The 14,714-nt window shown below is 44.0% G+C and overlaps 1 protein-coding gene across 1 annotated transcript in view; it reads left to right on the forward strand.

Moving 5' to 3' along the window:
- The first annotated feature begins 11,517 nt into the window (after positions 1-11,517).
- The window catches only part of fga (fibrinogen alpha chain), a 7,422-nt gene continuing 4,225 nt past the window's right edge, over positions 11,518-14,714 (forward strand). Inside the window, exons 1-6 of the mRNA XM_017436999.2 lie at positions 11,518-11,649; positions 12,456-12,560; positions 13,351-13,534; positions 13,795-13,940; positions 14,152-14,250; positions 14,345-14,497. Coding sequence (XP_017292488.1) covers positions 11,599-11,649; positions 12,456-12,560; positions 13,351-13,534; positions 13,795-13,940; positions 14,152-14,250; positions 14,345-14,497 — 738 coding nt within the window. The 5' untranslated portion in view covers positions 11,518-11,598. The remainder of the gene's footprint in view (positions 11,650-12,455; positions 12,561-13,350; positions 13,535-13,794; positions 13,941-14,151; positions 14,251-14,344; positions 14,498-14,714) is intronic.

Genomic DNA, 14,714 nt, shown 5'->3' on the forward strand with positions numbered 1-14,714 from the left:
AGCTACGAGTTGAAAAGTTCAGCCGTTCATCCTGAACAAACAAGGTCTTCAGCAGGAAATAAACAGAAAGAGTCATGAAGACGACGCCGGCAGCGTTTTCTGATGATCGGCACCGAGGAGCGAACGAATCTTTACTTCATTCTCTAATCTTCAGAGCAGCTGCTCGGCTCCATCACTTGGATTTATTCCTGATGAAGGAAAATTGCAGCTTTTGAATGAAATAAAGGCCTTTCGGCTGAATTGTTATGTTAATATTTAACAAATGCAGTTTTCAGCCCGTTAAAAGCAAATTATTGGGACCTGAAGTGTTAAAGAACAGATGAGACGAGGAAGAAGAGTCGATTAAACCCGACAGAAACCTAAAACCAGGAGTTTTTATTCTCTGAAGGAGCTGATCAGACCTGAAGAGCAGCTGGATGAAAGAAGAGCTCAGAGGTTTGGTTCTGGATTAAAGAAATCTGGAGGCAAATTAACATGAAACCTATTATACCTGAGCTGCACTTTTTATTCACAGTTTAAAGTGTTTTTATGGATAAATTACAGCAGAGGTTAAACTTTATTCTGGATATTTTTAGTCTGAATTCTTATAAACTTGTTGGAGCTCAAATATAATCAAGAAAAACAGCAAAGTTTAAAATAAAATCGACTTTAGTTGCTCTGTTGGTGTTTTTTTGTCGATTACTCCTCCCGCTCTGTCAGTTTTATTTTACATCAATCTGTCGCCGATGTTTGAATCTAATCAGCTTTTCTTCTTCTGTCATCATTTCTCTCTTTATTTTCTCCAGCTGACATTTCTGTTGATTTCTCCTCCCTCTGATGTGACTCATCGTTCCCTCCAGCCCGGAAATTAATCCATAAACTTTCTGTCGTGTCATTTTCCGACTCCTGCGTTCTGACTGTCATTAACCTTCTGTTTGCAGAAAGTGGAAACAGGCAGAGTGTTACTGCAGGTCAGACTGACGAGGAGGCGGAGAAGACGTGTCTGTGGCTTCAGGGACTCGGCCGGAAGATGTCTGAGTGAAGTTCATGGACGAAACACCAGAGGCTGAAGATGTTCTGCTGCAGACCAGTCCGGCTGCTGGTCGGGTCTCACAGAGGACAAGAACGGATTCCTTGTGTTGGCAAAAAGGGTCCGAAGGTGTTTCCAGGTGGAACTCATTCACCTGAGTCTGCATCACCTGAACAGAACCGTAACGAGAAGAAGCCAAAGTAAAGGACAAACTTCCTGAACCAGTCAAATAGCTCCTCACACCGAGCCGAAGGAAGATTTAAACATTTGAACACGCTGCTGTCAGGGCGGGTGGGGAAGGAGGCGAACCCAGAGTGCAGACTCATCTTAAAACTAATTTATTAAAATCAAATAAACAAAACCAAAAGGCTGTCGTGGCAGCAAAACACTAAACATAACAAAGACAGAATGTGGCAGGATATGGAGCAAACAAGACTACAGGGAACCAAGAATAATGATCCAGAGAAGTGTGGGGGAGATGACCGGGTTTTTAAACAGGAGGGGATTGGAAAGTGGGCTCAGGTGAAGCAATTAAGACTACAGACAGGTGTAGACGGGCGTGGCAGGAAGAAAAAAGAGTTAAACACGAACAGGAAAAACTAAACTGAAACAAGATAATAACAAAAACAACAAACTGAAACACAAAAACCCAAATCCTCACAGCTGCTCGAACTTTCAACACTTTTGTAAAAATCCTGCCAGCTTTCTGGAGTTTATCGGCTCTGTTCTGACTCAAACAGAAACTGTTCTGGACGTTTTCAAAGGAAAAACAAGAAGAAACAATAAATGACGTGATAAGTGTATTAATTTGTACTTGCAGCAGATGTTTGGGAAGGACAGGACAACGTGCGAGTCATCAGTGATTAATGAGGATTAATGACTTTTATTTTATTGACTGATTCACTTCATTAAATGCAAAGGTCTGTTCATCTTTACAGACTTGTGTTTGGCAGCAGCTCAACAAACCACAGCGGGCTTTAAATCAATATAATCAGCTAATTTAGGTTTCAGCTTTCCAGAAAACACAATGTAGCTTTGAATGTAATCCCGTCAGGTTCAGACCTGGGACTAAAACGTCTCCCAGAGGAACAAAAACCTGAAAACCAGGAGCTCTCTGAGCTGAGACTGCTGGAGACTCAAAACTGCAAGAAAATATGAGAATTTTCCTTTAAAGTGAAGGCTAGCCGAAATTTCAGCCTGGCAGACTCACCCAGCTGTCCAGCATTTCTCATCTCGGATCATCGCTCCCAGCTGTCAAATCACATCCAGGTGCAGGATATAAGGCTCCCCGTCCACGGCTCCTCCTGCTCGCCAGCCAAGTCTCGTCCCACCGCCTCCCCGATCTCCACCCTCCTTCGTGTGCTCCTCTGGACTCCCCTTCCTCATCCTCTACGCCACCACCAGGTCCGGGTCCCGGGGGATGACTACCCTAATCTCTCACCCTACTTCGATCATTCAAGCTCACAGCAGTTCTCTGCAAAATCGTCTTCTGCCGGGGCCCGAGCGCCAAAGACCTCTAACCAATAAAACACTCTAATTGTCTTTATCTCTCCGTGTGAGTCTCTCCAGGTTGAAGTTTCTCTGAAGCCTGAAGGTTAGAGACGTTCAAACCGTGAACTTCAGCTGTTCAGAATTATTCCTGTTCAATGATCAGAACTCAGACAAAAGGAGTCCAACCGAGAACTCCAACAAACGTTTGGAGAACGTCGTTCAACAAGCTGTCCCCTGCGATCGCAGGTCAGCTGGATTATTCTGGAGAGGAAACTTGTTTTTCCAGTAATTTAAACGTTTGGAGTCTCCTTCATGAATCTGTTGACTCACCGCAGCTCGTCACCGTCTGCTGACCTCTGAAACCAAACTGGAGACATAAAAAAGAATAAATCCTAAATAAAACGATGACTCAGACTCTCTGACTAAACTGCAACAAAAAAAATTTGCTTGACAGGTTTCCAAACGTGTTGAAAGAACCGGTTCAGTGCAGCCCAGTGAGCTACAGGCCTAATGACCCTCAGGAGGGAAGGAAAGTTCAGTCTGCAAAAAACAAAGCAACTTGCTGCAGATTAAAAGCAGCGTTTTTAATCCTGAATTGAGAAACCTCCTGAGATGAGAGGTGAGACGTTTTCAATAAACATGTCGCCTTTAAAAAAAACAACAAAACTCAAAGGATGAGCTGCTGATGTTCAGGAGGGAGAATATTTAAAAACTCACGCCCAGTTTTTCTAACGGATTCAGTGTTGATGTCGTGTTTGTGTCAGTTTTCAGCTCCTTCTTTGAATAAATAAAGTAAAACTCTTTATTTTGGCTCTACTATCAGATTTGTTTGTTGAAGCAGATCCAAACACAGAGAAAGTCCCCGAGGCGGGCAGATAAAATTAAACTTCAAACAAAAAGTGATGCACAGTTTGGGAATCAAAGATGAAATCAGAAATGGGGGAATGAAAACATTTTAAACCCTCAGAGTGTTTAAACTGATGGGACTCAGCAAACATCCACCAGGTGAGACAGGCTTTGAGTTCCCAACCTGGAAAACCAGAGAGGAAAGATTATGGATTTATCAAACCAAAGAAGAAGAAGAAATGAGTTCAGCTTGGTGTAAAAGCAGGAAATAATCCAGTCCTCCTGCAGACTCTGCAGCCTGAGCCGAGGCCGTGGCCCCGGTAAAAACCACCCGATGGGGGATAATTTAAAGAGACGTTGTGTGTTCCTCCTGCTGAACTCCGGACCTCCACTCTCCGGGGGAACGACCGGGTCACGACGCCCGGACATTTACAGCCCCAGTCTGTGAAGTGAGCAGATGCAGTTTTCATGTTCTGTTACGTGGGTTTTATAATCCCAAACCGGGTCATCCTGGACCAGGATCAGGACAACAGTTCACCAGTTCAGATTGAAATGTCTCCACCGGTGGACGTTCAGAGGAGGAAACGGGGATCGTTAGTTAGAACATTTTCTGCATCAAGAGGCTGAAATTTGCTTTTGGCTGCAGAATAAACTCAGCTGATCCCGGGAAAACCTGGAAATGTTCAATGTTGTCCTCAAATTTACAGTAAACAACAGAAGAGAGAGGACATGTGGACAGTTTGTCCTCCAGCAGCAGAACTAAAGGAGAGCTCAGGAAACCCAAACCAACCCGAACTGTAGGATTGATCAACAAGGAAAGTCTTGAAAGCAGACAGGGTGTCAGCCTGAGGACTGAAAGCTCTGCCTCCTGTTCTACTTTTAGAACCTCTAGGAACCACAAGTAAACCTGCAGTCTGAGAGAGAGGACTTTAAATTCTGTTTTTATTTTTATCCAGTGGAGAGAAGCTAAAACTCATCTTCTCTGCTCCTTCAAGCTCAAAGCTCTCAGAGGTTTTCATCGAGCTCCTTTCAAAATCACAGAAGTTTGAATTCTTGGTCCGTCAGCAGATGCTGAAGGATCTCTGAGTGTTTCCTCAGAAACATCTTTTTGGGCTCCATCCTAAGAACCCTACGTTCCCAGGTTTTTATGCACCTCGGTGTTCTCAAGGTCCGAAAGAGTTCCACAGTTTTCCTCAAACTTTAAAGCTTTAAAAGCTCTTCTGCAGATCTGTATTTGCTTAACAAGCTGCAGGTCAGAGTTAAGTTAAGTTGGTCACATCATGAATAACTCCACACACCAACCAGAAACTTTCTCCTTTTTCTGATTTGTCTCAGAACGTCTCCTGTGCTTTCCTAATTTATGGATTTATTCGTGTTCGTTCTCTTGATACTGAACTGCAAACAGTCAGCTTTCTGAAGGTGCAATAATTTTAAGCCTCTGAGGTGACACTTTAACATTTAACATTTGGTTTTATTTAAATGTTACAGAGAGCTCTGAGGAAAGAAATCCTCCGTCTTTAATCTGTTCTGTCTGAACGAAGGAAGTTTTCTGTCTGCAGCTCTCTTCTTAATGTGAACGTCCAAAAAAGTGGAATAAACTAAAACAAATAAAGTAAAAGGCAGATTTTCTCATGGTTTATTCAGCAGTATGGTTTGCAGTTTGATCGTTTTGAGTAATTGGTTGTTTGGTCAGTGGAGGACGTGCCGCTCCGACCCTTTTTCTGCTCAGGGTCGCTCCCAAACCTCACCAGACAAAACTGCAGTTTACTTCAACACTTTGGACTTTTATTAAAGTTCTCAAGGAGAAGATGCTGACCTGGTTTTACAGAAACATCCTCGATGAATTCACATGACGGTGCATCCTGATCCTGAACCGATTCATCACCTTCACTTCAGATAAAACCAGAAGATTCAACTGAAACAACTTTTATGGCTAAAAGACTCAAATAAATATAATTATCAACAGTCCTTCTTTACAGCATGTTAAGAAAAGAGTCAAATTAGTAAATAAAGTTGTTGTTTTTAGATTAAAAGAGGAATCAGAATTTTAATTTGATTAAAAGTAACAATTCTACCAAAAATACTTCAGATTAATGTAAATAAATGAGGGAAATAAATTGGTTTAAAATAACTATAAAGCTGGAATAGCAGCTCCATCCATCTTTCCTTTAACTCTGACCAGTTTCTCAGTACCTGCTGCTGAAAAACATCCCCACAGCATGCCGCTGCCACTACCGTGCTTCACTGTAGTGGAAGGCAACAAAACAGAAAGAATACCAAGGGGGTGAATACTTTTGCTTCTCACAGTGGAGGCGTTGATTCTTTTACCCTTGAAAAAAATGAGAATATTTCCCGAACTTTTAGCTTTAACTCTGGAGACTTCAACCCTTTTAAGGATAATTTGGACTCAGGAGTGTAATGATACACAAACACATGTGACCCAGTTTGCTGCAGGACTCTGAGAGTTGATTTAATGAAGTGCAGCCGCCGTCAAATAGTTTGAGCTGTTCTGCAAAAAAATAAAAACGCAGCAGAGAGTGAAAAACTCTCTGTTTGCAGCGCTCTATTTTAGCCATTAAGGAATCTGCTGGGACCGAAGCGGGAGAAGATGAGAACAAATTGACTTCCTGTCGCACAACAACATGCCCACAAACATTCACACACCGCGCCTAATTGCATTCTCACAAAGAGGCACCAACTCACACACACAAATATTCCTCAGGAGCACGGTGATGACACGGTATTGGCACGCTGTGGTTTGGGTGGCTGGACATTAAAAATACATCAAAAGCCAATTAGCATCCGTCTTACGTTCTGCAAGAGGGAGAGGAGGTGGGGGGGGGGGCTGCGGGGAGGAAAAAAACATGAAAAAGAGACTCTAGCAGCAGGAAGAGAGAAAGAATGATGCAGCAGAAACTGGAGGATGAAGTAAACAGAATTAATGGTCGTAAATCCAACGACACGCCGCAGTGAAAGAGAAATGAAAGGAAGTCGGGTTCAAGATGAAATGAAACTTCCTGTGTTGAAAGGTCATGTGACTGTATTCCAGTGATTACATCATCAGATGAAACTATGGGTCCTGTTGGTGTGACACCCCCTCAGGCCCGGCTGGGGTCAGCACCAGGCTGATCCGGCGTTTGGTTCGGTAAAGACTGGAGAACCGATGAAGCTGACCGCAGCTGTGTGTGGACAGGTGTTTGTTCCAGGGCCTCAGGAGGGGTAAGACATGCAGGGGGGGTAAGACATGCAGGGGGGGTAAGACATGCAGGAGGGGTAAGACATGCAGGAGGAGTAAGACATGCAGGAGGGGTAGGACATGCAGGAGGGGTAAGACATGCAGGGGGGTAAGACATGCAGGGGGGTAAGACATGCAGGAGGGGTAAGACATGCAGGAGGGGTAGGACATGCAGGAGGAGTAAGACATGCAGGGGGGTAAGACATGCAGGGGGGGTAGGACATGCAGGGGGGGTAAGACATGCAGGGGGGGTAGGACATGCAGGGGGGGTAAGACATGCAGGACGTCTCTGATGATGAACGATGTCTGAACAGATCAGGAGGAACAGCTACAGATGAGGCAGCTCAGACTTTAAAACACGGTTAATATTTATCCACATTTACTGAACAGGTTCTGAACCATCCAGTCATGCAGACATGTCTCTGTCCTGTTCCGGGTCACAGGAAGCCCGTCTCTGTCTCCGGTGGTCATTGGTCCATCTCAGGAGCATCACAGAGACCAACAGCCGTTAGATTCCCCGGATCAGCTGTAGGAGAAAAACACAGGGAGAGCATGTAATCTGCAAGCAGAAAGGGTCCAGACCAGGAGAACCCAGGATCCTCTAGCTGTGAGGCAGCAGTGCTAACCACCTGCTCCACCGTGCAGCCCAACAGGTGTTTGTTAGCAGTTATCAGGGATCTGAAAGTCCTGGTTTGTGTTCAGGTTTCCACTCCAATCCAATCTTTGCTTTGAGATGTTTGAAAGCAAACAAACAAGATAAGAATGGAACCATCTGAACTCTTCATTGTGTTCTTTAGGTGCTCCAAAAGGGTTCACGGCTGGGTTCAAACCTCTGCAAATTCTTCTGTTTGCAGTAAAACCCTGTTGATAGGAATCCTATTGGGTTAATCACGTGTGTGTGTGTGTGTGTGTGTGTGTGTGTGTGTGTGTGTGTTCGTGCTGGAGCTCGTGTACCTGAGGTATCGACGTGTTTCAGTGAAACGAGATGAGGCCTGAGTGTTTGTGTGGTGAAATTGAGGTGAAAATGTTGAACCGCGGTTTACACTGTGAATATTAATGAGCGAGTTGGAACAGATGGGAACTCTTTGCGTGTTCTGAATGAGTCAAACCTTTCTGGATTCTTCTGTTTATTGTAGAATATTGATGAAGAGCACCACATTAGTGCCCACGTGTCCTCTCACTGGTTACACAGGTGGCACGATAAAATAATTCCCCTCAGTGACTCAGTCCCCCTTTAGGCTGGTGTTACAGTTATCACTTATTCCAGTCATAATGTTTAGTAAATAAAATATTGAGTGTCCGGTGCTGCAGCTCCTTCCTTCAGTATTTCAGGTTTAATGAAACATTTTGAAGATCTTGGTTGTCAGATTTTTCTCATGTTCAGCTCAGTTGGATGGGGACCATTAGTGGAGCCATTTCCTGCTCTCTGCAGAGACGTTTGATAGGTTTGGTCCACTCTTGGACGTCCACAGACTTGTCCCTGAGCCCGTCCTGTGGTGTCTTCTCTGGGTGCTTCAGTCTCTGTCGGGTTGGACGGCCTGAGCTCCTGAGATCTGAGGAACAAACCTTCATTAAGGATTTCTCTGCACTTTCCTCCATTTATCATAGCTTAAACCCTGCTGCTAAGAAATACCCCCACAGTATGAAGCTTCTACCACCATGCTTCACTGTTAGGATGGTGCAGGCAGCCCCTTTGACCTCTGGTTTGTTTTTACACCGATTGTCAGTCAGGAGGCCTTCCAGGTCAGCTCCAATCAATCTAATTCACTCCAGGAAGACTCCAGTCCAGGTGTAGAAACATCTCGGAGACGGAGAGGAACGACAGGCTGTGTTGTTGTAAAGCAGGGCTGTCAGACTCCAGGCCTCGAGGGCCGCTGTCCTGGAGGTTTTAGGTGTTTCTGCTCCAACACACCTGATTCAAACGGTTTAATCACCTCCTCACTGAATCATCAGGTTCTCCAGGAGCACGGCAACAAGTCGTCCATTTAAAGCAAGTGTTTTAAAGCAGGAACACGTCTAAAACATGCAGGAGAGCGGACCCGAGGAATGGAGTTGTGTTGTAAAGGGTTTGAATAAAGTTGTTTTTATTTTGACACTACGGCGCACTGAGGGTGGATTAATTATGACATGAAAGTCCTAAAAAGGGCTGAATACTTTCTGACCGTAAAACCAATAATTAAACAAGAATAACAAAGTAAACACAGGTGTGTTTACTCTGATTAAATGAGGTCATTTATAGTAAATGAAAGTTGTTTTGTTTCGTGTGAACAGTTCAGGAAGTTTGCAGTTCGCTGATAAAACCTGGAGGACGGTTTTAATAACAACGATTCCCTCAAGATGTCAAACATGACGATTATCTGCAGTTCCAGGCAGAGTCCTCCATCACTTCCTGCTGAGGCAAAGGATGGTTCCTCTTCGTCGGGTCAGAGTCCAAACCTGTGTCCTCAAGTCTGTCCTCAGGTCTGTCCTCAAGTCTGTCCTCGGGTCTGTCCTCCTGTCCGTCCTCCTGTCTGTCCTCCAGTCTGTCTTCTGGTCTGTCCTCCAGTCTGTCTTCTGGTCTGTCCTCCTGTCTGTCCTCCGGTCTGTCCTCCTGTCTGTCCTCCGGTCCGTCCTCAGGTCTGTCCTCCTGTCCGTCCTCCTGTCCTCAGGGAGCTGGTTGCAGCTCTCTGCTCTGTAACGGATGCTCCTGTCCGTCCTCCAGTCTGTCTTCCTGTCCGTCCTCCTGTCCGTCCTCCTGTCTGTCCTCCAGTCTGTCCTCCGGTCTGTCCTCCTGTCTGTTTGTTTTCAGTTTCTCTGGAAGTGAAATTCCACCTCTGTGTCCTCGGAGTTACAGTAATTGCTTCTTCCTGTGATGCTGAGTTGTTGGTTAATGATCCCTGGAAAAACAAACAGACTCGGACGCCTCATTTCAGCCCAAGTCTGTTAATTAAAACCAAACATCTAATATCTGCCGTCTTCAGTGATCAAACAGCCTGAGGTCATTTTGGCCCAACAACAACAAAAACAGCAGCTTTTTAAGACTTTAACCTTGTTTTATGAATCTGATCAGCAGAATATTCTGCTTCCAGCTGCAGGATTTACACTTTCTGGGTTCAGATTTGTTACTTGGTGTGAGCAGGTTCTCAGCCTGGAGACTTTTTGTTCTTCACAGGAAGTTTCTGCAGGTATTGTGAAAAAAAAAACCATCAGAACCCGTCCAACACATCCAGAACCTGAACTTCTTGTGAACCAAGTGAGGCGCACGGCGAGTCGGGGCTTTGTAATGATAATGTTTAAAAATTAACCCTTAAACACCTGTGCATTAAAAGCATGACTTGTCATGTTTAATGTTTGATAATAACATGAAGTTACAGCTGAAACTGAAGGCTTGTTGGACCGACGGTTTGGTTCTTGGAGGCCACAATGTCCCACAGAAACCGTCCCTGGAGTCCGAGCGTGGTCCACAAATCCAGATCCTTCAACTGAAACATGAGAAACGGGTTTGGGTTTGTTGAATCAACCTCCCAGCTGTCATTCTGCAGCAGCGTGCAGCGACGCGTCCTCAGGACTCTGCTGGCTGCTGTCAGATCAGAACAAAAGTCCGGCCTTCAGAATAAAAGCCTCTCACTGCAGGTTGATTGAGTTCCTGCTCGGCTCTGAGGATTAAAGTCCTGCTGCCCCGTTCAGCCTGCTCCAGTTTCATATTTTAATCAGTTAGACGCCTGAAAAACGGCGTCTTTGAATTGAAAAGAACTGAGTCACTTAATTGAGGCTTTCAAAGCGACATCAGGAAAAGTCACTTCAAAGAAGCTTCAGAAGCGTCCAATTATCCCAGGCCCCGGCCCGTGGACACGTGTGTGTTTGTGTGTCCTTGTGTTTCTTATTGTGACGATTCTTTGAGTCTTTATCTGCCAGCCGGGGGCGGTGTGTGTGTGTGTGTGTGAGTGTGTGTGAGTGTGTGTGTGGACCTTTTTCTGCTTTTACTTCAGCACATTTTCCAAACAGGGACAAAATGTCAGGACAGGGACGGACTTTCTGTCTTTGAAATGCCAGGGATGGAGGTGACCTGACTGTTTGTCTCCATCTGGTGGTTGGACATCATCTGCTGTAAGTTTCATTTTACTGAAATTAATATTTGTCTCAGTGTGTCCACACTGTTTCATATAATATTAATTAAAAAGCACAGCAAGTAGAATCCATCAAGTGTCCAACAGATTCCTCCGAGTCGACTTTTATAAAACAAAACCAAAAAGTTAAAGTTGTGAAAAACTGGATCCAGGACCTCAGAGGTTCAGGATCTCAGAGGTTCAGGATCAGCAGGTTCTGCTGCTCTGGAGCTCCAGGTGTGCGTTAACACAACGCCAGGGCGGAAAGACATCAGCAATGACCTCAGAGAAGCAATCTGTGAAGGGTCAAAGGTCATTTAGAGTCCAGGGTTCTACAGAGAGGAAGATTATTCAGAAGAAGAAACATTGAAGACAGCTGCTGATCTTCACCCTGAAGGTCAGACCGTGCAGTGACCTCCATCTCAGCCTCTACAGGCCTCAGTCAGCAGGTCAAAGGTCAAAGGTTAAAGCCTCTTCTCTCTAAAAACAACATGGCAGCTCGACTTGAAGGAACCAGAAGACTTCTGGAGCAGAACCAGACCAGAGGACAGATGTTTACCCAGAATGCACTGCAGCTGTCAGCACGGTGGTGGAGGGCTGATGGTTTGGGCTGATTCTGGAGTCAGATGTTTGATTCTGACTCATTAGTTTGATGGTCTGAGTCGTCCTCTCCTGTCAGGAATCGTTACTTTCGTCACTGTTTGCTCTGAGAAAGAAAAACAGAAAAAGGTTTAAATGCCAGTAAATCCTGCGGCCGCGTGTTTGAGTTCAGAGTGTGTGTTTACACAGAAACACAAAGTACAACAAACATCCGTCCGTGTTGCTCAACTCTGATCGGACCTGACGGGCGGCGGGTCCGAGGTTCTGCAGACCGAGGAGGAGGCTTCAAAAGAGCCGAGTGCAGCGGGACGGAAACATTCAGAGGAAGAACCATGAAGACGCTCGCTGTGCTCACCTGCCTGCTGGCTGCGGCGCTGACTCAGGTGAGGGAAAAACATCCGCCGGCTTTCAGATTTTATCAAATATAAACTTTATTCTCAAACACACAGCACCGACTCTTCACCAGTTTTAGATGTTCGTCTCTAAATGTTTAATCAAATAAACTGATTTATTTAATGTAAAATACGACAGGAGCCAGAAAAGGATTATATAAAAAAAATCTATATATTGGGGGGTTTAAGTCTCTCTAAATGTAGTTTTTACTTTTAACTTTCTTATTAGCAAGTAAAAAAATGTCTTATAAAAATCTTTTTGATGATTATTTCTGAAAGAAGCTCCAGAAACTTCAACCTTCACTCCATAAATCATTAAAAATAAGGAAAATACATAAAAAGAAGGAAAGTCATTTTTAATATATATTACTCTGCAGTACTATTTTTCTTAAAAAAGAGACTCATTTCCTAAATCTTTTATTTTGTAGTATTTATTCTGAATATATAAAACTATTTATTTTAAATGTGTTTATTTGTGTTTCTGTTTGAGAGAGAAACAAAGAGAAACATTATGTTTTATAAATAATATGCAGAAATGTTACCAATACTGTTTTATTTATACATACAGAACTAATTTAACTATAAATAATGTCAGTTATTTATTATTCATGCATGTCTGCACCTGAACTAAAACTCCGCAGTATTTCTGGATTTATTGGACGTTTCCAATAAACAGATCTAGAACTGATCAGTTTGTAAACTCTGACTGAACTAAATAATGTTGTTAAAATAAGTAAATAAATGACATTTAAGATCTTTTCTCATTGGTTAGAAATGTTTCTTCCTGTCTCCTCCAGGCGACAGTGGTGGACCCCAGAGGAGCCCGACCCGTGGTCCACGGAACCAGAGACAACAAGTGTGCCACTCAGAGAGAATGGCCTTTCTGCGTCGACGATGACTGGGTAACCATTCACCCCTTCATCACTTCACCACTTCACCACTTCATCACTTCACCACTTCACCACTTCACCCCTTCATCACTTTATACTTTCATCCCTTCATCACTTCACCTCTTCACCCCTTCACCCCTTCATCCTTTAATCCTTTCACCACTTCACCTCTTCACCCCTTCACCCCTTCATCCTTTAATCCTTTCACCACTTCACCTCTTCATCCCTTCACCCCTTCATCCATTCACCACTTCACCACTTCATCCTTTCACTCCTCCATCACTTCATCCCTTCACCCCTCCATCACTTCATCCCTTCATCACTTTATACTTTCATCCCTTTATTCCTTCATCACTTCACTTCATCCCTTCATCCTTTCATCTCTTCATCACTTCACCCCTTCACCCCTTCATCCTTCACCTCTTTATCCCTTCACCCCTTCACCCTTTCACTCCTTCATCACTTCATCCTTTCACCCCTTCATCACTTTATACTTTCATCCCTTAATCCCTTCATCACTTCACTTCATCCCTTCACCTCTTCATCCCTTCACCCCTTCATCCTTCACCCCTTCATCACTTCACCCCTTCACCAAAAAACATCAAATCAGCTTCAGGTTCAGTTCCTGCTGTGAGCTAGTTAGCTTAGCGGGCTAATGTTCCATATTTGAACCGATGAATGTTTGACTTCCTGACACCTTTTAGCTTTCAAGCATGATGTGATGTAAAAGTAGCAAAAGTGATAATTGAATCATTTACAATTAAATTTTAATATTTTAAATGTTTCTTTCTTGCTCCATCAGAACTCTAAATGCCCTTCGGGCTGCAGGATCCAGGGTCTGATGGATAAAAACGACCACGAGCTGCTGAAGAAGATCGAGAAGATCCGCAACCTGCTGGACCAGAACAAGGCCAAGCATCGCTCCACTGACCAGGTGTCCCGACAGACCTATGACTACCTGAGGGAGAAACTCACCATCGATTCGGGTCAGTGACCTGTTCCAAGACCTGTAGCCTCGATGTAAAGGCTCCACTTCAGGCTGATATTTATTAATTCAGCTTTAAAGTTCTCCTGGATTCAGAAGTTGTCATCATCTTATGTTTGCATTTAGCCATTTTGTCAGATGTAACTATAAACATGCAGAATAGTTTAATAATAACAGGTTTAATAACAGGCTACATGTCAGATTTTAGTTGAGGGAAGGACGTAATAAACCCGTGACTCGTGACTCGACTTCTCCCAACAGGAAACGACAACAACTACTACGACTTGGCCCAGAACCTGCGTCAGAGGATCACGGACATGAAGATCAGGATCGACAGACAGATGAAGGTTCTGTCGGCGCTGAAGGATCGGATCAAAGACCAGGTCAACGTGATGCAGAGGCTGGAGGTAATCCCCTTTTCCTCCAAACTGAGGTCATTCAAAGAGCTGTCTACAGCAGGCAGAAGATCAGCTGTTTATAAACTTTACATAAAACATCACTTTAAAAAAGCCTACATATAACTCACTGCTTCACTGCTGAACAGAAACCTCAAACACTCTCAGCTTTTGGCTCACAGAAAACAAACTAAATGAGCGAGTATCTTTTCTCCTCTGGCAGACTGACATTGACATCAAGCTTCGCTCCTGTAAAGGATCCTGCGGGGGTCACACCGAGTACGAGGTGGACAGGGAGAGCTACGAGTCTCTGGACAAACAGGTAAGAACCCCGGACTCAGACTGAAGGAGCACTTTGACTTTAATAAAAAGGGTTTTCAGGATGTCCCCCTTCACGTGAACACCTCTTCCCCCAGGTGCAGCAGCTGGAGGCCAACTCCGTGCAGAACATCGAGTCGGTCGGGACGCTGTACGTGATGAAGAGCAGGAAGCTGAAGGACGTGACTGTAGACTCCATTTATAAATCTAAGGATGTGGGGGCTCAACAGAAAGAGGACCTGTTCCCTCAGGTGAGAGATGCTCAACATCCAGAGGTCATCAGAAGGAAAAATCAGGAAGAATCCACTGAATTCTGTCTTTGACTTTACAGGTGCTGGTCATAAAATTAGAATATCATGAAAAAGTAGATTGATTTCAGTAATTCCATTTAAAAAGTGAAACTTGTATATTATATTCATACATTACATACAAACTCATATATTTCAAATGTTTATTTTGTTTAATTTT

This window comes from Kryptolebias marmoratus, linkage group LG7 (assembly GCF_001649575.2).
Source record: "Kryptolebias marmoratus isolate JLee-2015 linkage group LG7, ASM164957v2, whole genome shotgun sequence".
Lineage (NCBI taxonomy): Eukaryota > Metazoa > Chordata > Actinopteri > Cyprinodontiformes > Rivulidae > Kryptolebias > Kryptolebias marmoratus.